This window comes from Chenopodium album, chromosome 22 (genome assembly GCF_948465745.1).
Source record: "Chenopodium album chromosome 22, dcCheAlbu1.1, whole genome shotgun sequence".
NCBI classification, from domain to species: Eukaryota; Viridiplantae; Streptophyta; class Magnoliopsida; order Caryophyllales; family Amaranthaceae; genus Chenopodium; species Chenopodium album.
The window spans coordinates 39,981,011-40,003,634 of record NC_137855.1 but is presented as its reverse complement, the minus strand read 5'-3'; the positions used below and the strand labels follow the sequence as shown (position 1 = coordinate 40,003,634).

The following is a 22,624-nucleotide window of genomic DNA, read 5'->3' as shown; positions in this document are numbered from 1 at the left end:
TGAGATACGTAAACAGAACAATCTTGTTCATTTATCATGAAAGGAAATTTTACAGAACAAAGTTTGCACCTAGTACAACATTGCTCGATATCTCCCATCATCATCTAAGACATTCTTAACATACAAAGGTAAAACACTAAAAGCATAAATTACATCACAACAACATACATTAGTAATCACTAAATATTGAATTTTGATTCTAAAAACTAAAGTCACCTGTTTTAGCTTTCCACCTGTGACCATAAAACGCTTAGAAAAAAGCCCTACTCCCATAGAAGACCCGTGATCCAGCACTCTTCGGGGTTTCCAACTTCTGATCTGAGCTAGAATCCCCTGATTTGGTTGGTTCAGGCTCAGTCAGATCCATAGGAAGCTTCATTTTGGCCAAGGACTCAGTAAACTGCTGCATGCTCTTCATGTACATATTCACGAATTCCTGCTGCACCATCTTCTCTTCTGGCTCGACATTCACAGTAACCAGTGGGGTTACAGTTGTATCTTTCAATGGTTTACTAACATCGGCAGAACTGCTCTCACCATGCCCCTCAGCATTGTTGTTGTCTTTTGGAGGGGAAACATGCTCTTGGCTTGGAGACTTAGCAGGAGACTTAGAAGTGACAGGAGCCTCAGAAGATTGAGAGCTTGTAGGGAGACAAACAGATGGGGAACCATTGGTTGAAACACTGCTAGGAAGGGAATCAGCATTAAGAATTGGCTTAGAGTCCTCACTATTGGCTGAGAAGCTCTCCACGATACGAACACCAAGCTCGTGACTCTCATTGTCTGAAGAAACCAAACTCTCAGTAGTCTGAGACTCCAAGCTCATACCAAAGTACTCGGATACCATCATTTGATTTTCATTCACAATGTTTGGGTCAGGGAACTCAAACTTGTCAAACTCGCTAGGAACAGACTTGACAGCTTCTGAATCCTGCACTGCATTTTCAGCATCCATGGGTAGTTTAGGGATTTCTAGGACTTCAGGGGAAGCTCCAGAGTATGAGAGAGACAACTGAACAAACCCGGATGGAGAATGGAACAGATCAGTTGAGGAGAGAGTGAATTCTTTCTCTAAATTCCCATTCTTAACCAGGATTTCTGACAGTGGCACAAGAGCAAACCCGAGCAGCTGGTCTTCAAGGTAATTTCTGACACGGCTAAGCATCCAAATCTCACATTTTAAGGAGGACTCTACCGTCCTAACATTCAGCTGGAGGCTTTGATTAAAGACCGGATTTCTTCCACCACCATTGATGGTTTGTGTGGATACAGTAGTTTCAGGATCACTAGTCAGGCAAAGCTTAGCATAAACATCTTGCTTGTGGTATATACAAATGTTCTGAATGTCCCTTGCCTGGTGTACATACACATCGAGGGTACCGATGTAGTCTTCTGGATTGTGAGCATTCCCATTGACCTCGTTCTCGCCAGTTCCGTTAGCTTTGTGAGTGGAAGAGCCATGGGATATGACTTCTGATCTCTGTTTCTCAGGCTCAGCACCACTTACAGTCAGATTCTTAAAAGGTGACACAACAGATTGTGGGGAGTCCATTATGCAACACAAGAACCACAAACCTGAAATATCATAGGAATACAAATTATATCAATGAAGATACAGTCAACATTGCATCTTCAAAACCCCATGATCAATTATACAAATTATATCAATATGAAGGAGATGAATGCTATCAAAGCTCTAAGTACAAATTTAATAAACACAAATGAAGAAAACAAATGGAAACAATATACAGTGAACATTGCATCTTCAAAACCCCAAGATTCACATGCTACATTAAATAAACACAAATGAAGAAAAAACCCAGAAGCAATAATCCACTGATCTCAAAGAAGATACATTAATATGAAATTAATCAAAATTAAAAAAAAAAATCTAACTTTTCACATATTTAGAAAGAAGTGTATGAGTTATTCTTGTGCACATGCTCACCAAACCAAGATTCCAAAAACTCAATTATTATTATACTACAAAATCCCTTACTAAATTTCTTCAAATCAACCAAAATTCATGCACTACAAAACCTAAAATTAGCTATTTAAAGCGGATTAACAATCAATTTTGGATACACCCAATTATACATGCATTCAATTACAGTAAACCCTAAACAGAAATTCCATCAAAGAAACCCAAAATTTAGATAAACATAAACCCAAAACCCTAGATTTTTAAAAAGAGGAAACTTACCTCAATAAGTTAAGCTCCAAATTACACCAGGTAGAATAAGTGAAACCCCAAGTTTGGAGCTTATAAAAAGAGTATAATAGAATATAATCAATCAAACATAACACAAAACCCCACAAAATTAACAGATACCAAGAAAAAGAGGCATAACAAACCCCACATAATCAGAAGCACTAGCACCACAATCGAAGTAAATTGAAACAGTCATAAAATAAAAAAAATGATATAAAAAAAACCCAGATAAAACCCAGATCAAAAAACTGCAAATTTAACCTTCATCTATTCAAATGAAAGCAATAAATGCAAGAAAAAAGCATTCAAATAAGAACCCAGAAAAAAGACCTGATTTTAAGGATAATTTCTGTACTTTTTAGGCCCAAAAAATGAAATTTGAGAACAAAAGTCAAAGATGATGTTTATTTGGAGGCAAGCACTTAGCTCAAGAGATTAAATTTCAAAGATTTGTCGATTGCCCAATTCTCCTAATCGAAGAATTATTACCCAAAAAACAAAAAAAAGGGGAATTTTGAGTAAAAATTGAAGCTTGAAATTTGTGCAATAAAAAAGAGAAAGAAGAAAGATAGAGAAGAGTGGAGAAAAAGGGTAAGAATGAAATCTCTGTACTGAAAAAATGCAGAGAGTGGTTATTGTTTTTCTGTGAGAGTCAGGGTATTTTTGGACGTTTGTTTGTATATTTGTACTAGAGTTGTTGTTGGTGTGTATCAACAATTTCAACATTTCCTTTTTATTCTTTGTCAAAAAGGTCCAACCTTTACTTTTCAAAGTATTGAAAAATAATCAATTGCAAATAAATTTTGCATTATGCTTTTGAGTTTTGGCTAATTTTGGAACTTTAATTGACATTTCACTTGATTACTTGATCTTTTGTTTAGTTTGGGACCTACTCGATCGGCCAATCTTAGCTTGAAGGTGTAATTCAAAATTTGTGAGTTACATACTCGGTTAATTAATGGTTTACTATCTATTAGCGTGGCGATTGATGATTCACTTCTTAAACATGTATACCGTGAAAGATTCTTTCAAACTTTGATATTTTGACTTAAATAAAGTGTAGTATGAGATTAATACACATTAATTAGTGTGATTAAATTAATTTGTCTTATATAGATATGAATTTTTGTTTGTTTTGAGAATTTGAGGCAACTTTTTTGCAATAAATTTTGTGTAAGGAGTGTAACATTTGTTTATTAAATTCTTTGGAATAGCAATCTCACCCAATATTATTAATTTGATAAATACATGCATCACTTAGAGTTAATAGTAAGTCATACAAGTATATGCTTGATATTCGCCAATCGTCATATATACTTATTAAAGGATTTAATTCTGAATTCCATCTCAATAAATAATGGAAATTTAGTTGAAAATAGCACACCCTAATACCAGCTACTAATTAAAAAAAATGTGTACAACCTTTTTGATAATTCTCATATTAGAAATTAGTGATGCTAAAAATGAAATGCTTTACAACATTTATTCATGGATCATCATAATAACATTTTCAAATCTAAATAAATAAATAAATAAGATTTAAGACTCCATGTCTAAGGTAACAAGAGATTTTGGGTAGTTTACTCCTTTGAAGCACAAATTGTTAAAATTTCCAAACTATGATCAAAGAGAATTTGGAATCAATGATCCTTTCTTCTACCATATTTTTTTTTAGTTTAACTTTTTTAAAAGAAATACTCAAATGTAAAAGTGTATTGTTAGGTCATCAATATTCTTTCAAGACTATAAATTTTGTTTAAATGTGTTCATTTAAAGTACCAAATTCTACTTTATTTAACCTTAGCTTGCTAATTGTACATTTGTACTAGCTATGTTGTAGTATAAGTGTGCAAGTATTCAGCATTGTTGGTACCTTAATTAGGTAAAGCTTTGACATCATTCTCACAAGTTTTACAAGCGGTTGAACACTTATGAGAAACATTTGACTAGAAGAGTTCAAACTTCAAAGTACAAGTGTTGAGGGTGTTATGTCATCTTCAATCCACACCATATATGGATAAAAACTACTCCGTATAATTTCACTTCTCAATTTAGTTGCACACCACTATCTTCTAAGAATATCATACTTACTCCTTTTTTTATTATTATTATTATTAATAATACCATATAAATGTTGATTTGACATTTGTCAACACGATGTTTAATCAAATTACACTACACCATCAAATTTTGATATTATTAAAATACATATTGAGATTAATTCTATAAATTTGACGGGATTAGATTTTTCTTCCGTACAAATAATGATAAAAATATAATAGGGGATGTGAAAACCATAAGAGAAAGGATAACATGGTACAACTAAGAAAATGAAGATAATAATACGTACTCTCTTAATTTCTAAAAGTTCAACCTTTTTTTTTTACATTTATAGAGTTTTATAATTAAGCACGGACTATGAATTTATTCAACCATGTATAATTAAATATTACAAAATGTTAAAATTTTGAAAATTTGTGTTTAAAAGAGTCTAACAAGATTTCACTTGTTAAATTTTGTAATAAATCATGACATAGGATTATGTTGACCAAATGAACATAAGTGAGTCGAATTTTTAAGAATGGAGTGGAGTACTGAGGACCTAAGATAGTATAACTTATCTCAAAGTCACTAGAATAGAAATAATAGAAGATTACTAATGCTAGGATAAGATTTATTTTCCCCCTTAATTATTGAAAAGAATCTAGATTATATAAAATAGAGAAATCGACATAATCGTTGGGGAAGAAGACAGTAATGATAATGTAAATGAGAAAAGGGGAATAAAAAAATAAGGATGAAGTAAGAAAATGTAAATTAATTAAGAATAATAAAAGTGTACGGTTTAGAAAAGAGGGTCCAAAATTTGGACTTAAATGGGACAACGGTGAACCGACCCACGAGGTGGCCATGGTTCAATATTGTTAGCCAATGAGTTTCATTTTTAGTGCTTTTTGTAGTTGTAGGCCATACACCAAAGCCTTTGGGCTTGGGACCCACCTTTGCCAACCGCCAACCAAAGATGTGGTGACTTGTGACTAGTTCTATTTTTTCATTAAGGGTGTCATGAACTAGGTCGATCATGAATAATTTGGATAATTAAATAGATAAAAAGGTTTTGGGGCTGATTTGGTTTAAGGGTCCGTTCTCTTGCTATACTTCGATTCAACTTTTAATAAAGCGCATTTTGTATATGGTGCAAACAAATAGGGACAAAGTATGTAGATCATATCTTAGTTTTGTGCTGCTAGTTTTAGTGGTGTGAATCTGTTGGAACCCAATGTGTATCACTTGTGAGTGTCCCACATTGGAGAAAGAGGAGAGGTGGTTCCACTTTATAAGGTAGAGGAGTAACTCCTATTATTGCCAATTGGTTTTAGTATGGAAGCTCCAAAGCCTTGTTTGTGGACCTAACTCCCCTCCTCCTTATTCGGGTTGCCCAGGTCCATTTCATATTGTTTCAAAATTTAACAGAATCCTTTATTTCATTTTTTTTCTTTAGTTTGTTATATCTTCATTTTTGCACAATTTCTAATACTTGCATGTATCTGCATTTTGAAAATTATTAATTACATAATACAGAGAATTAAAATGTTGATAATTTAAAATTACATACTTCATATAATAAGACGAATTTAATAGAGATTATATAAAATTTAGATACCAAAGCATCAATATTTATTTATATAATAGAGATCTATTGGGTGTGAAGTTTTATCGAGTCTAGGCTAAAAATTATATTTTAATTATCCTCATTATGTAGATTATTTACCAATCTTTTAGACTGAGATTCCATTATAGGTTGAACACAAAAAATTATGAGTGCTATTTTCTCACTCAACTCAATATGATATTGGTCCTTTTCGATAACTCCCTTTCTTTTGCAATATGAGTGTTTAAAGCCTACCAAAAAAAAAAAATTGTGGATGAAAGAAATATTAATTACAATATACCTCACATTTCAATATTTCTGAACTCATATGTTGAAATTTTAAATTCCATTTAAGATTGTGTTTGCAACTTGTGACCTATATATCATGCATTCTAGGTCTACCATATCCAAATGATAATTTTATGTGTGAACTCTTAACAATAATTTTAAGAGCAAAGTCAAAGTCGTAGCTCATGCTCATATATCATTAAGGGCCTGTTCTCTTACGTTGAAATTCAGTTCAGTTCAGCTGAGTTCAGTTCAGTTCAGCTCAGTTCAGTTCAGTTCAGCTCCTAATTTCCTTCTCTTATAAAATATTCATTTCAGTTCAGTTCAGTTCAGTTCAGTTCAACTGAGTTCAGTCAATGAGAACAGACCCTAACTCTCTCTATCTCTCTCCCTAAAATATTACAATCTTATGCTTTTTACAATAAAACAACCTTAAATCTAATCTAATTTTAAATCTAAATAAGAATTCTAATATGCAATCAACCAATTTAACTTTGGTTACTTGCTCCTGCAATAGTTGACTTATGTGATCACACATAAGGCAATAATGTATAATCAAAGAAAACCAATTTCTTACTCACTTACTTGTGTTGATATCTTAGTAAAATTACACGGGGTATGATGTAAAACGATAGATAAACTTTTTTCTTAAGAAAAAGACCAACTTTTTCTATTTACATCTAGCTATAATTGAAAGTTGGTAAAAAAATGTAGTTATACAATTGACCTTTTCTCTTGTTTAAGTCCATCGTGAAGTCTTTTATCAAACACATATATATATATGATCACCGTATTGGTTTCAAAAGAAAAAAAATATATATATATGATCACTGTATTAATCACAAAAAATCATCAGATCAGATGACAAAAAACAAAGATGCGCAAAAACCAATTGTCAAACAAAGCCGCTTACCTTGTTCGGTCACATCCCAAAATAAAAATAAAAAAACTAACCAATAATTGATCTTAATCACCATGATTATTATAGCTTTCGAGTTGCTTCATTTGAGTAAGGGCTATAAATGGTCACTATCATTGATTATAACATAACTAAAGTCGCAATAACAATTAAGAAATGCAACTTGTAGATTTGTAAGAGAGGCACAAAAAACATAAATAAAAACTAAAAAGGTCCAAAATCATCTAGAAAATTAATGAGTAGCACTTTAAAATAAACAATGTAATTAATAAAATTCTTGGTACTTCGTATCAAAGTAACAGCGAATGTCTGCCAAAAAGTCGCTTGCTTGGCTATGGGCTTACGTAGGTGTAGAAGTTTCACTTCATTATGTTAGTGGAGTGGATGAAGGGCACACATTTGTAATCTTCCCTTGGTATGATTACATCTTTTATCCGTTTTATTTTAGTCGACATATTTTGAATTTGAACATGAATAAGTATTGATAGATACTGTGGAATGTTTTTGTGTTATTAATATTAGGCAGGGTAACACTACTCGATGATCGTAATTTTTATTAAGGAAAGTTTTAAATTATTTGATCAATTTAATTTTTAATTTCTTTGTAAATGTTATATGATACTTTATTAAAAATTAATTTTTGTTACTGGTATTTTTTTTGTTTTAAAAAAGGAAGTAATTGTTTACAATACTATTTTCAAAATTGTTATAAAATGACATCCAATTGGCACATTGCTAACAATTCAACACATTTACATGTTACCCTTTTTTAATCATTTACTTGCTGAAATAGAGTGCAAAGTGGGTAAGGGAGTAATGAAGAACTTTTTGTTAAGAATGGAATGCAATATGAGAAAGGGGAAAAAATATAGAAAAATAGCTAAATGATGTGGAGGGGGAGGGTGGGTTGAGGGATAAAATTTTTTTTCCCCATTTTATGAGAATGTTCTAATTGGCAATTGCATGTATGTATCAAGATTACAAGATGGTTTTATACTCCCTCCATTTTTTTTTATAGTTGCAACACTTCTATAAAATGAAAATGTTATAATAATTACAACACACCATAAAAGGAATGTTTTTATGGTGAAAACTGTACTATTACCTTTAATTAAAACACATGACCCACTTGATTATACTCCTAACAATCTTTCAACCCCATATTAAGTGTATTATAACATGTGAGGTCCACTTTTTTTAAATACTGTGATAAAATGTGTGTTGTAACTATAAAAAAACGGCGGAAGTACATGTTATTGGCATGTTTGAGTATTTGACAATGATTTTTGGAGTACTCGTAAGTTTTGGAATACATTCTTTTCATCTAAAGTTACATGTATGATTATCGAGGAAACTCTTTTTATATTAATACAGTATTAAAGAGATGCTTAATCTAAAAAAAAAAAACAAAGAACAAGAATTGGATTCATATTTGATATTCTTTTGAAAAGCAAGGTTAAAGACAATCGTATCGTCACATAGTTGAATTAAAGATTGGCCTAATCTCAAACCCAATGTTATGACTCTTATCTTCCCCTCCCAAAAAAAAAAAAAAAATATATAAAAAATTACATTAAAAGTAGAAGGGCATTTGAGTATATTCCACCAAAAATAATTCAAAAATTTAAACCCTAACTTCTTGCAACGGATCCAAGATCCAACCCACAGAAAAATCAAAACCTCATTTCTCAACGGTCATATTTCTTCCCCTTTCACAAAACCAACGCTCTCTTTCTCTCTCCTACTTCTTTTTCTTCTTCAAAATTCAAACTCAGAAATTCAAAAAAACTCATCTCTCTCTTTCTCTCTCTAACTCTGTTCCTCTCTCTAACACGAAACTCTTTCAACTCTCATCGACAAATTGAGCAGAAATGTCGATGATTTCAGTAAGAAATCTGCTAAACAAATCTCTTTCTTCTTCAAAACGCCAATCAAACTTAAAGAAATCGCCATTATCAACTTCAAAATCACATACTTTTGCTGATGAAAATGCAGCCCCAATTGATCCCAATATTCAATCAATTGAACCCCAATTTCCCCTTTTATCAAACCCTAAAAAATCACCCTCTAAGCTCTCCATTTCTCACTCCAAAGTTCTTGAATCTTCTAGATCAGACCCAGTTGTAGAACATTCTACTTCCCCTGATCCCCCAGTTAAGGTAATTTCATCCCAACATTTCTATTTTTGTTTGGTTAATTTTGAAATTTTGAAAATTGTGTGATTTTTGTTTTTGTATTGGGTTTTTTGAAGGTGGTGGTGAGAATTAGACCCAAGACTGTTAATGAAAAATTGGGCGATCCGACGATTAGGAAGATTTCTGAGGATTCAGTGTCGATTGGTGACCGGGAATTTAATTTTAATTCGGTTCTTGACTCGAATACTAAGCAGGTTAGTCCAATGAGTCTTCCTCTTTAGTTGATATGATGTACTCAATTTTATGTTGTGTCATTGGGGAATTTTTTATTTGTTATAATTAGAAAGTTTGCTACATTTTGCACATTTTATGAGTTTTGTTAGATATTATAGCTAGTGTTTTATTGGAATTGTGAAGTAAGATTTAGTATTGCATTGAAATGATTGACATATAATGTTGTATTGAAATCATAGAATGATCGTAGTTTTTGATCCAAAGAATCAAGTAATAAAACAAAGTAATAGAATGTATCTAGTTTTATGTTGTGGAAACTTTGAATTGTTAGCCTTATATCTACAATTTTTGCTACATTTTATGAAATTTGCCAGATACAGTAAATAGTGCTGTATTGGTATTGTGAAGTGACATAATGTTGCATTAATATAGTAGAATGATCGTAGTTTTCGATCAAGGAACTTAGCTTTAGAAGAGATTAATATTGGGAATTTGGATTGGAAAATGCCAAGCGAAAATGTTTAATCCCTTGATTATTAGTTCTATTGTGTTTGAACTCACAAAGATGTTTTCGAGTTAGTTGGTGTAATGTTTATTATTGGATCAATATGATATTTTTTTTATAACAATGGATCAATATGATTAATTTTAAGTGACACTTGATGTTGAATTGATATCTTAAAATGATCATAGTTTTCGATCCAAAGAAATTGAGTACTTGATTAGTGTTAGGAATTTTGGATTGGAAATTGCAAATTTAAGATGTTTAATGCCTTGGTTTTAAAATTTCATTTTGTTTGATTTTGTGCTCCAGGAAGATGTTTTCGAGTTAGTTGGTGTACCTTTGGTCAAGGATGCATTGGCAGGTTACAATGCTTCAATATTATCTTATGGGCAGGTATTACAAAAGAATTCCCCTAGTCATTTTATGTGTGGGACTCTATTTGCAGTCATTTTATGAAGCCAGAGTAATAATTTAGCTTAATATTGTTATAGACTGGGAGTGGTAAAACCTACACAATGTGGGGGCCGCCAAGCGCCATGGTCGAGGGACAGTCTCCTAGTACTCAGCAAGGAATTGTTCCGCGTATCTTCAAGAAGTTGTTCATTGATATTGAGAGAGTATGTTTACTCTACTACCATTTAGTTGATAAATTTCAGATGTATATGCTGTGCATATTTTAAAAATTGAGTTATTCAATGCTTTGTCTATAGGAAAAGGTGAATTCTGAAGATAAACAGATAAATTACCAGTGTCGTTGCTCATTTCTTGAGGTAATGCTATTGACCTAGTAATCTTGGATAATTCCATAACTAGTATAGTTGTTGCTATATCATGTGAATCAAGTTGTTTGACTAGATGAAATTGGTTGTAACAGATATACAATGGACAAATTGGAGATTTACTTGATCCCACACAGCGAAATTTGAAGGTGCTTGATCTTTGCCTAGGAATTGCTTTTATAAGCTTATTTGTTGTCATTGCATTATGTATTGTATGATTAACATTTCAAAACTTTTCAGATAAAGGACGATGCCAAAAATGGGTTTTATATAGAGAATTTGACCGAGGAGTATGTAACAAGCTATGATGATGTTACTCAAATTTTAATCAAGGTATCCAATAGAAATGCTTTGTTCTCCATAATGCAGTGACTATAATATAAATCCTCATGTACTAGTTCTCTGTGCCACTTTTCTCATGACGAGTTTTATGGTGCAGGGACTTTCTAGTCGAAAAGTTGGTGCCACAAGTGTAAATTCTAAGAGTTCTCGATCTCATATTGTATTCACATGCGTGATTGAATCCTGGTGCAAGGTATCCTTCTAATCAGCTCCTGAAAAAAATGGTTTAGTTCTAGTTGATATGATCATGCTCCATTGCAATTGCTTTTACTTAAGTAGGTCCCTGACTATCAGTGTGTGGAACAGGAAACACCATCAAGTAACATTAGCAGTTCAAAAACTAGTCGAATCAGCCTCGTTGATCTTGCTGGAATGGGAAGAGATAAACAAGCTGATGCTGGAAGAGAGTTTGAAAGGGAAAGAAAAGAACTGAACAGTTCATTGTCTCACCTTGGGTAAGATATCATGAAGTTCTCAGTTTCATGGCTTTTATTTGTGCTTTCAGATTATAGTCGTTGAATAATACGAAGTAGTAATAATGCAACTTGGGTACCTAAGGCAGACATGGGTTTCAGGTGTCAGTAGTTTTTAAGGTGAAATGTCGAGTCCAAGTAATATAGAATATGAATAAACCATGATACTTCAATGAGATATAAAGGACAACAAGCTTTTTTATTTGTGTTTGCTTTCTTGTTTATCTACAACGATCCCTTATAGAAAATTGTCTATTTGTTGCAGGCACTTGGTGAATATCTTAGGAGCAGGAACACAACCTGATGATCTTATGTACAGAGATTCCTGTTTAACACATTTACTGCAGCAATCACTTGGTGGCAATTCCAAACTCTCTGTCATCTGTACCATATCTCCTGATATAAAGTATTCTTCTAAATCTTACCTAGTAGTTTATGTTTCAAATTAGGAACATGTATTTACTAGCATGTATTACCATTTACTCATGTAGAGTAACCCGTAAGAATCATGGGAATAGGCCTCTGATAATCTTCTTGTTATTTGATTGAATGCAGAAATTATGTTGAGACACTTAGCACACTCAGGTTTGGACAACGAGTAAAATCCATTCAAAACAAGCCTGTTGTTAACGAGATTACAGAAGAAGATATGGATGATCTAACGGATCAAATCCGCCAACTCAAGGTGTATATTTATCCTTTGATTATTTCATTGAATTCATTCTAATACACTCTGCCTAGAAAAAAAATCAAATCATTATGATCACTCATATTTATAATTAAACTTTGTGTATTTACTTTTCAGGAAGAACTTATCAAAGCAAAATTAAATGTTCGCCCAACTAGTTCTGAGAATGGACAATTATCAGGGAAAAGCGTGCGTGAAAGCATGAATCAATTAAGAATTAGCCTTAACCGCTCCCTGGTGTTGCCTGCAATAGATAATGAGATTGAAGAACATGTCAACGCTGACGAAACTGATGTCAGAGATTTGTGTAAACACTTTGATCACTTGAACAGATCCTGTGAAGAGATATCAAAAGACATGTCTTGTGACAGCGATACCATGAGTTTTTCGTCTGTGCGAGGAAGTTGTGATAGCTATTTCACCAGTGAACATGAAATCAACTGTTTACATGAATCAGTAGAAGTCAGTTCTGATCAGGCATTGCAGTGTAGTGATCATGCTTCTAGAAGTAGTATGTCTATCAGTTCATCTCGACATTCTGCAGCTTTTGAAGAGCCAGCATTATCCGAGTCACCCAAAATTAAAAATACTACAAGAAAAAGCATGGTAAGTTCACCAAGTCTTTTGGCTGAGCAGAACATTATTAATGAGAGCGCCAAGTTCTGTGAAGCTGTGCCGGGGAAGTCAGTTAGGCAAAGTGAGCCAATGCTGCGATCCTCTTTAAGGTCAAGCAAGATGTTTTCAGGACCTACTGAGTCTTTGGCTGCTAGCTTAAGAAGAGGCTTGGAGGTCATTGATTCTCATCAGCAGCATAATTTGTCAAAGTCTTCGGTTGCTTTCTCCTTCGAGCACTTGATGTTAAAACCTTCTCCAGCAGTTGACAAGGCCTATGCTTCTGTTCAAACATTATCAGATGTTAGGCCATCAATTGATGGATCGCCTTCTTCCTTTGTATGTATATCTTGCCGTCAGAAAGGGCAGAACGTCTCAAATGAAGTTGAGGATAGCTTGAAGACATGGATTACTGCTAACAAAGAGGTAGGAGTAAATCTTAAGGCCTCAATGGACTGCACCAAAATGTTCATATTCTTTGTTCTTATACGCTTTCTTTGACCTCTCAGGAAAAGGATGCAGATACTGTTCAGGCCATTAATGTGCAGAAGGAGCTTGAAAAAGTTTGCAGTGAACAAGCTACTAAAATTGAGGAGCTCAACCATCTGGTAATTATTATTTCTTGTACAATATTCTGAAAGTTAACTTTCTATAATAGCTTCTGCTTAACTAATCTTTGAACTGTGTGTGCAGGTGGAGCAGTTGAAACGAGAAAAAGAGAATACTAATGCTTTACAAAATAACCAAGAAATTGAAGACAAGGTCAGTAGCTTCCCAGTGAGTTGAAAATTTTCCCTGTCATTGTATAAGAGGCCTGTGCTATTATTATGCTGCTGTCTTTTTTTTTTTTTTTTTTTCTTCCCCTGTTTCTGAAGTGTCTTTATTTATAAATTTTGAAGAGCTGCAATGACTGTGAGAATGAGGATCAAGAACCTGAAATCATAAAGGAGGCATGTGCAATTGAGGACAAGTGCGAAATAACTAATGGATCCTTTGATATGAGAGAAAAGGAAGAACTTCTCATGGAAATCCAGCTTCTGAAGAGCAAGTTACAGGCCTATACTACTGATGCAGCTCCAAACAAGTCCATTGACAAGCTAAGATCATCTCTGCTATCACGTTCCATGAATTTACGGAAAAGCATGAGCACCACCCAGTTCAATAATGCTGAAGAGTTGGAAAAGGAGAGAGAGCGATGGACTGAGATGGAGAGTGAGTGGATTAACTTGACTGAAGAACTTAGAATTGACATTGAAGCCCATCGACAGCATGCTGAGAAAGTAGAGATGGAATTGCAACAGCAGAAAATGTATGCAGAGGAGTTAGATGATGCCCTTCACAGGTCAGTGCTCGGCCATGCAAGATTTGTGGAACACTATGTTGACCTTCAGGAGAAGTATGACCATTTATCAGAAAGTCACAGAAGGATAATGGAAACTGTAACTGATGTCAAGAAAGCTGCTGCAAAGGCAGGAGCCAAAGGCACTGGTGCTCGTTATGTCAAGGCTTTTGCAGCTGAGCTTTCAGCAATGAGGGCTGAGGAGAAGAGAGAGCGAGAACGGTTGAGAAGGGAGAATAAGGGCCTTAGATTACAGCTCAGAGAAACTGCTGAGGCAGTTCAAACTGCTGGTGAACTTCTAGTCAGACTTAGAGAAGCTGAGGAAGCTGCTTCACTTGCTGAGGTAATTTTTCTGATCACCACACTTTAGTCCTTGAAACTTTCAGTTGCAAACAATTCAAGTTGATTCATTTTTGAGTGATCTTCATGGAATTTGAGTAATTTGGATATGGGTTAGTTTTGTAAAACAGTTGTAATGATTTTTTGCTTACATACTTTTGTATTTCCTGATTCTTTGCAGTCTAACCTTACTGATCTTCAACAAGAGAATGACAAGTTGAGGAAGCAATTGGAGAAACAGAAGAACAAACACAAGATGGAAATGGTAACCATGAAACAGTACATGGCTGAAAGTAAGTTGCCAGAATCTGCATTAAGGCCTGTACATTACGACGAGCCGCTTCCCACCAGCACTTTCACAGGCCAGGATGATGATGATGCTTGGAAAGCAGAATTTGGAGCTATATATCAAGATCATCGGTACTGAAATCTGGAGATAAATAAAGTCTGTGCATTTGGGTTTAGTTGTGGGCTAGCCTTTGACCCTACTTGGGTCATGGTGGTATTCTGGCGTGTACAAACCATGTTAATCTCCATTGTTACTAAATGCATTTGTTGCAAAATTGCTAAGAACCAAGGATCAAACTGTTGTCATTCTTTAATTTTATTAAATATTTTTTTCCAATTGCTTATATGAGTACACTTTACAAGGGTGTTTTCATTTAATTGGATAAGAAATTGAGAACTAGTAATTTCTATTTTGTGTACAAGACATGATAATAGTTATGGTGATTAAGATAATAATGAGCAACTCTTAATCCTAGAAAAATTATAAGTACATAAGAAGAGTAAGCACTAAAATGATGTCTCTCTCCTAATGTAGCACAAAATTCATTAAATTGAATAGCTACGCCACACACCTTATCGATCGCACCCCCCGCAGTCCTAAATTAAAACTCATACGTTAGATCAAATTTCATCTAAATCAACTATCATTTGTAACGCTTTTTTACATCAAAAGGGCAAAAACACACACACAAAAAGATGATGAAAATATGTAAAACGACATCGTTTTATAGGCATATTCGATTAAAAAAAATCAAAATTAAACCTAAAAGTTTTAATTTTCTTTACAAATATTCTGAGTAGATAGGTAGAAAAAATAGAGAGAGAAAAAAAAAAGAGGAGAGAGAAAATACGGCGATGGCGGAAGAAGCTCCAAATAATACTGACATTAACAACAACACCGATTCTGAGTTTGATAACGATGAAAACCCTAACCCTAATTCTTCTCCTAATAATGCTTTAGCTATCAATGGTATTCCTTCTTCTCCATTGATTTGCCTCGTCAAGTTCGCCGGTGATGCTGCTGGTGGTGCTGGAATGGGCGCTGTCTTTGGATATGGTAATCTTTCTTATTATCCTTTTGTTGATTTTGTTTTTAATTTCAAGAAATTGTGATTAATTTCAAGTATTATGGAGTAATTTGAGCTTTTTATGTGGAATTAAGAATGTTTCTCGTGAATTTGTGAATGGATATTTGTAATTGGATTTGATTTTTACTCTTTTTGATGAATTTTTGTGAATATTGCTTGGAGATTGCAGAGAATTTTTGTTATTTAGCTTTAGATATGTTGGAATAAATCAATTTGGGCTCTTTGTAATGTAACTGCAGTGCTATGAATTTTATAAAATGGTTGTTGTGTTTCTGAATTGAAGAATATAATGAAAAAAAAAAAGATCTTTTTGGGATTGAGAATGAAATTTTGAACTTTCTTAGAGATTTTGAAATTCCTTATTGTGGTTGAAACAATAAATTGGTATTATTGTGGTTGCTGCTGAGGAAATTGGAGTTAACCTTGGGGTGTTATTTATTATTACTCCCTCCGACTCTGAAAGTTTTTTCCAACGGTAATTGTCTCACAATTAAAGTCGAAATGATTATTTGAAGAGGTCAGGAGGGAGTAATTATATACTCTATGTATGTTATAGAATTGTCAATTGGTTTGTTGTTCAAGAAGTCCTCCAATGGATGCTTTTTTGGTTACTATGACTGTAGTTTTGACCTTATTTGAATCGTAAAAAGCTCTGAGAGTTGAGCCGTAATGCTAATATTTTTGGACTTTTTCTTAGACTTGCAGCGACACACCTGTAATTAGGTTTGTAATAAGATAGAGCCATAGAGGGGAACCATTCTTTGAAAGCATTTGAAATTAAGGATATTGTAGGATTAGCCGAGATAAAAAGTAAGCTTGGTTTTGTTCATGGTTGAATCTAAAGGTGGCTATGTTCTGGCTGTTATAAGTGCTTAGAAGGGTATTATTCTAATGATTTATCTTTAGCATACGAACTTACAAGTTATAGGTATTGTGGGCCTTTCTAATGGACCAGAAGTTCATGGAGTTAATGTTTACCAATGACCTTTCTTGATATGGTGAAAATTGAAAACTCATAATAAGCAGCATTTTCTTTTTTGAGAGGTGGAGGATCTGGTGAGAGACTGCTGCAAAGATAGAGACATCGGGGAAGTTCTCTTTTGTGCCTTAGTAATGAATGTAAATAGGTACTAGGAACGTCACATATGTGCTATTCCAGATTGTATTAGTGATCTAGTATAACTTGACAATATAAGATGCAAGAATAGGAGCAGAGAGTTAGAGACTGCTTGTATATGCAAAATAGATTACACTTTTGGCTCAGATTGTCTCTTCATTTTATTTCTCTGCCTCTCACTCTCTAAATTTAGAGCAGTGGCTGTTTAATGTTGATGGTTTAGTTGCTAAAAAGGAAGCTAGAAATTGGGAGGCTGAATTTCATATCTTACTTTAGATCACTTTGATTTTACTTCTCAATATTTACGTTAACTTTTCTGTTTTTGTGTTTTATTTCTATACCCCTATTACTTAACTCCATCATCCTATATAAGAAAATTAGTCATTTCAGAAAAGAATATATGACAGCCTCTGGAAGGCCATAGTTAATATTTGGAGCTGAACTATGTCCCCTGATTAATTGTGCATGACACAAGTTACTAGGTTTAGAGATGATAAAGTACTCAAATGTGCTAACTCCATACCAGTTAATGGTTGAAGAACCACGGGATGTAGTGTGGTCTTTTCCATAGTTTTCTCTTAAAGGTTGATGTGATCATTATCATGGAGATGTGAGATTCTGAGGGTGGAATTTGGGATTTTGCAGGACATAACTCTTATCACATTTAGACTTTTAGAGGGTGTTTAATTTTCATGGATTTTATTGTCTTTAGGGAGATTAAACACATGGATATAATTTCCTTTTGCTGGAACTGTTGAAAAATGGAGTGTTCTCATATTCCTACAGTTTCAAATTTTAGCTTGCACATGTGGGTTGTGGATTTGTAGGTATCCTTATTCCTTATGCACCCAACTCCCTACTGGATAGATTTTGAATTGTAATGGGTTTCTTTATAATGATGTTTTAGCAATTAGATCTAACCGTGCCTTATCTGCATAGGGAGACTGCTATGTTCTTTCTCTTGTTAGAAACCATCTATCTTGATAATATTTTATGAAGTGTACTTTCTTTTGCGTCTTTTCTCTATGTATATTGATGTGTGGTCTTTTAGGATTTGATCTTTGTTCAATCTGAAAGTGGTTGCTACTGGTGTTTATTACAGGTGTTGGATTGTTCAAGAAGCAAGGCTTTAAGGGCTCTTTCGCAAATGCAGCTTCTAATGCCAAGGTCTGACTTTATTCCTGACTTTGATTATTGATGCTCTGGTGCCTTCCTGTCCCTGATTTTTGTGTGTTCCATTGTTGTGCTCCTCTTTCTTTGAAAAAATAATTGTATCTTTTCCAATACTTTATATTCTAACACACACCTTCAAAATAATCCATTTGTAATGCTCCTTAGTATTTGTGAAAAATGAACTAGGACCCTTTTTTTGGAACAGAGGGCGTAATACTTGTAAATTAATCCTTTTTTCGTACTTTCTAGTACTTAATAATAATTTTATAATGTTCTTATTGAGCCACTTGGTCCATATATTCTTTTCAATAGACCTTTGCAGTACTCTCTGGGATTCATAGTTTGGTGGTATGCATGTTAAGGAGGCTAAGAAAGAAGGATGATGGTACGTCATCTTGAATATTGTTATTCCTGATATTACCTGTGTTGTAGCAATGTTCCTAACATATTGATTTGTTTGCCTCTGTTTTAAAAGTCATTAATGCAGGGGTGGCTGGCTGCTGCACTGGTCTTGCTCTAACTTATCCAGGTTCGTAGTACAAATTACCCCTTGTTTTGAATGTGGAGTGATTTTGCTTGTATGCTTGTATTATAAGTGATTGTGTTTGGTTGGATGTATGTCCTGTGCTTCTAGATGAGTTGTCTGTTAATAGACTGCTCCATTAATGATCTAGTTGCTCAATGGAGGCTAGGTAGTTCTATACTTTCTTTTTTTTTTTTGTTTTCTTCCGGCAGATGTTCTCTCCTATCTCATGTTTAGTTATGAGGTATCATGATGTTTGTTAGCCACTAAGCCTGATATCTTTTATCACTTTTCTTTGTTAGATTGCCATATAAATGCTACTGTGTTTGTTAACAATTTAAATGCTGTCTTCCACACATTTGATTTTGTTAGTCATAGAATATTGTGGTAAAGGTAGCTTCTGGTTTTCTGTGGAAATACTCTACTATCTCACCAGTATTAATTCAATTAATTATACAAGTGTGTCATTGCTAAGAGGGTAGGATAACGAGCTGTCTAAATTATAGCATATCTCATTATGTTTACCTATAGGACAAATGGTATAGTAAATTGATTAAATCATGTTCCTGAAAGGGGCATTATGTTTGATATGTTTATCTGAATCATACTTCATTCCTCAATTAAGTTGATGTTACTTTTTTGTTAAAGGTTTAAGGAGAGTATAGATGATAAAGTGGGTGGGGGTTAAGCCTAACTCGAGAGGAAAATTAGCAAGGAAAAGCTTACTAATACTAAAACAAATGTTCATCTGTTGGACTGAATACTGATGTAACGGCTCATAACTAGGATAAAGATCTGTGTACAATATACTGCTTCGAATTAGACTTACAATCATTGATTTATATCAATTTGTATTCTGTGTGTCACAGGTGCTCCTGGAGCTCTCTTGCAGAGCTGCGTTTATTTTGGTGGATTTGCCTTTGCCATGGAATTTTTAAACAAAAAGCAATCAGCTTTGGCACAACCCTATAAATCCCAAGAAAACCATAGTTGCCCGACTGCAGTTCCTCCTTTGGCGTTTCCCCTGTCTGATGAACTAAAGGGACCATTCTTGTCCTTCTGTCAATCACTCAGAAAATCAAAGAATCGCAACCACCCTTTTGCAGCATAATCGTCCGGAGATGTTTATGTCGCCTTTCTGTTAGTTCTACGTCTTCCCAATGCTATTACAAAGCTCTTCTATATGTATATTAGGATCATGTTTCGCAACCTCTTTTTCTTACCCATTGCTTTAGATGTAGTTAGCTTATTCCTTTACTCTTTTTGGCCAGTGAGTTGCTTAGGGATTTCATTGTTTTTGTTGGAACGAAGGATGTTAGCTAATCATTTTAATGAAGTTGCAAATGAGGAATGATTTTTGTTTGAGCTCATTTTAATTATTACTCCGTACTCTCAATTTCTTATATGGAGTACTCCTTATATGATTAGCGTGTGAAGTAATGGTAATTGTCTCCATATCTTTTGTGGGTAATAAGTTTCATAGAAAAAGAAAGGCAGGAATAAAATTTAATAAAAATTGCACTTGTGAAAAAGTTTTTAGGTTGTGTTTAATCAATAATTAAGGCTTTGTTATAAGTTTATGAAAAACTTTCAGTTTTCAAAAGACGTGAAAAACCGTTTAATTCTACCTTCAACTCATCAGCTTTCTAAAGGTTTTTCATTGACTCATTCTCTACTAATAATGCCTGAATAATTGGTCATTCATAAATTTATTTCTAGAACTTTCTCCTTCTTCTCTTCTGTAAACAATGTACTTATTATAGCATAATACTATTACCTTCGGTCCAAAAAACTCGCAATTTTGTAATATTTTATATTTTTCAAATAATACCCCAAAGTTGTGAGTAATTTGAACCGGAGGTAGTATTATGAATTTGAATTTTGTTTTATTTTATCAAAAAACAACATATATAGCTGATTGCTATAACGATAGAAAATTATCTCTATAACTTAATTTCAGTTTGTTTAATCGTGAACGACCTTTTAAGGATTTAAGGATAATGTTCATATATTAAAAAAGATTAAAATTCAATTTGTTTCTAACTTCATTTGTATATTTCTCTTTTTTTATATATTTTTTTCATTTGTATATTTAATGTTGCAATTTGCATTAAAATATCCAAATCAACCCTGTCAAAAAAATGAACCCTTTCAAAAAAAAAAAAATCCAAATGAACATAAAAAATATATATAAAAATGAAAAATAAAACACGGAGTAATTACTTGAAGGAAACGTATTAGATGAATTTTATTTTTTTTTATTTTATTTTTTTTTTTTTTGACGGGAAAGGAAACGTATTAGATTGGCGGCATAAACTTCCCATAAACGAGTATATATATAAAAAGTAAATGAAGGGCAAAATAAATTATCAAACCCCTCTTAAAAAAAATCATAATTTTCTCTCTCTAAATTCTGTTTTTATTCTGAAAGTTGTTAAGAAACAGAAATAATCAAATCCTCCCAAATAACAGCATAATTTGGATCCCTTTTTCATATTCTAAGAACCCTAATCTCTTATTTTTTTTTGTTTTTCTCTCAAACCAACACAAATATTTTTCACTAAATTCATCCCACAAAACTTTTCATGACCCCACTCTAAAAAATTCTCTCTCTAAATTTCTCGAAAAACATTTGTGTAAGACCGTCTTATCATCCTTGGCTGTCGAAGGCCAAAGGAAGAAACGGTGTTGGGGTGATCAGAGATTTGGCTCGTTTTAATCGTATTCGTGTTGAAGATCATGGCGCCAACATTATTGTATGATCCTAGCTTAAACAATGTGTTCTATCATGATCAATGCAATCAATGTTTTCCTTTGTAACGAGTTTTTCTACGTGTGTCGTTTCGAGGATTCGATCTGTTTTAACGGAGTGAACGTTCGTTAGTCATTCTTGTTTCGGATCATGGAGGAAGAAGGAGATGTGGATTTCTCGCAGTTACACTATGTTAAAAGACTCGCTCAAGGTGCAGAAAGCAGTATATATTACGGTATATACCGCGACAGAGACGTGGCTGTTAAGGTATTCAAGGAGATCGATGATGAACGAGAAGATTGTGAGTTACACGCTGCTCGATTGAGGAAACAGTTTGATCAGGAGAAGAAGATACTGTCACGGCTTCGACACCCGAATGTGGTGGAAATTGTAGCAGCCTGCAGGCAGACATCAGTTTACTGTATCTTGACAGAGTTTATGTCAGAGGGTTCTCTGAGGGCGTACTTGAACAGGTTCGAAAGGAGTAACACTCGGCTTCCTTTCGAGAAAGTTGTTGTGATTGCGTTAGAGATTGCTAGAGGGATGGAGTATGTGCACTCTCAAGGGATTATTCATCGCGATATCAAGCCTGAGAACATCCTGATTGATCAGGGTTTTCGTCTGAAGATTGCTGACTTCGGCGTTTCCTGTGAGGCAAAAGGGTGTGATTACAAAGATGTAGGGACTTTTCGATGGATGGCACCGGAGATGATCACACGAAAAAAGTACTGCAGGAAGGTTGATGTGTATAGTTTCGGGTTGTTGTTAAATGAGATGGTTTCAGGGAGTACTCCTTTTGGTAGTTTGAGTCCGGTTCAAGTTGCTTACGGCGTTGCTAACAAGAACTTGAGGCCTGAGATTTCTAAGGACTGTCCTGAGTTTATGAGATTGCTGATCGAACGGTGTTGGAGCAAGAATCCTAAGAAGAGGCCCGAGTTTTCGGAGATTGTGAATGTTTTGGAGAAGTTTGAAGGATTTCATGATGATAATGAAGGCAATGTGAAGATGTTGCAGCAATGTTTGAAACAGGATCATCACAAGAAGGGTTTGTTCCACTTGATTCGAAAGCTTTGTATATTTCCATGACTTGGGGAAATTAGTTTTTGTTTTCCTTGAGTAATTCAATTGATTAGGTGTTTTGTTAGATTCTCTTAAGCATATGTTAG

At 33.9% G+C, this 22,624-nt stretch overlaps 3 protein-coding genes and 1 pseudogene across 4 annotated transcripts; 3 read left to right on the top strand and 1 right to left on the bottom strand.

Moving 5' to 3' along the window:
* LOC145605836 (uncharacterized) lies at positions 1 to 2,902 on the bottom strand. 2 transcript variants are annotated; one of them, XM_081661898.1, is made up of 2 exons: positions 2,543 to 2,902; positions 1 to 1,575 (listed from the first exon to the last, which is right to left on the bottom strand). In XM_081661898.1, exon 2 carries the CDS (start codon positions 1,550 to 1,552, stop codon positions 251 to 253), a length of 1,302 nt encoding a protein of 433 aa, XP_081518024.1. In that variant the 5' UTR covers positions 1,553 to 1,575; positions 2,543 to 2,902; the 3' UTR covers positions 1 to 250. The 2 variants fall into 2 exon arrangements, with proteins under 2 accessions (XP_081518024.1, XP_081518025.1); XM_081661899.1 differs by lacking the exon at positions 2,543 to 2,902 and adding an exon at positions 2,204 to 2,530.
* A 6,040-nt stretch (positions 2,903 to 8,942) lies between these two features.
* LOC145604575 (kinesin-like protein KIN-12F) lies at positions 8,943 to 15,089 on the top strand. The gene is made up of 16 exons (XM_081660462.1): positions 8,943 to 9,230; positions 9,323 to 9,460; positions 10,255 to 10,338; positions 10,437 to 10,562; positions 10,656 to 10,715; positions 10,820 to 10,873; positions 10,965 to 11,057; positions 11,164 to 11,259; positions 11,373 to 11,521; positions 11,805 to 11,945; positions 12,095 to 12,224; positions 12,345 to 13,265; positions 13,349 to 13,447; positions 13,533 to 13,601; positions 13,739 to 14,521; positions 14,699 to 15,089. Exons 1-16 carry the CDS (start codon positions 8,943 to 8,945, stop codon positions 14,942 to 14,944), a joined length of 3,477 nt encoding a protein of 1,158 aa, XP_081516588.1. The 3' UTR covers positions 14,945 to 15,089.
* A 517-nt stretch (positions 15,090 to 15,606) lies between these two features.
* LOC145605163 (mitochondrial import inner membrane translocase subunit TIM22-3-like) lies at positions 15,607 to 20,076 on the top strand. The gene is made up of 5 exons (XM_081661192.1): positions 15,607 to 15,862; positions 18,113 to 18,177; positions 18,496 to 18,568; positions 18,659 to 18,712; positions 19,576 to 20,076. Exons 1-5 carry the CDS (start codon positions 15,661 to 15,663, stop codon positions 19,815 to 19,817), a joined length of 636 nt encoding a protein of 211 aa, XP_081517318.1. The 5' UTR covers positions 15,607 to 15,660; the 3' UTR covers positions 19,818 to 20,076.
* Positions 20,077 to 21,608: 1,532 nt separating this feature from the next.
* LOC145604445 (serine/threonine/tyrosine-protein kinase HT1 pseudogene) lies at positions 21,609 to 22,544 on the top strand (annotated as a pseudogene).
* Positions 22,545 to 22,624: the final 80 nt, after the last annotated feature.

Coding starts and splice junctions, on each gene's coding strand:
- LOC145605163 (XM_081661192.1), top strand. CDS start 15,661: ATGGCGGAAGAAGCTCCAAATAATACTGACATTAACAACAACACCGAT. Junction 18,178..18,495: donor ATGCAGCTTCTAATGCCAAG/GTCTGACTTTAT, acceptor TCTTTTCAATAG/ACCTTTGCAGTACTCTCTGG. Junction 18,713..19,575: donor TCTTGCTCTAACTTATCCAG/GTTCGTAGTACA, acceptor TGTGTGTCACAG/GTGCTCCTGGAGCTCTCTTG.
- LOC145604575 (XM_081660462.1), top strand. CDS start 8,943: ATGTCGATGATTTCAGTAAGAAATCTGCTAAACAAATCTCTTTCTTCT. Junction 9,461..10,254: donor TTGACTCGAATACTAAGCAG/GTTAGTCCAATG, acceptor TTTGTGCTCCAG/GAAGATGTTTTCGAGTTAGT. Junction 11,522..11,804: donor AGTTCATTGTCTCACCTTGG/GTAAGATATCAT, acceptor TATTTGTTGCAG/GCACTTGGTGAATATCTTAG.
- LOC145605836 (XM_081661898.1), bottom strand. CDS start 1,552: ATGGACTCCCCACAATCTGTTGTGTCACCTTTTAAGAATCTGACTGTA.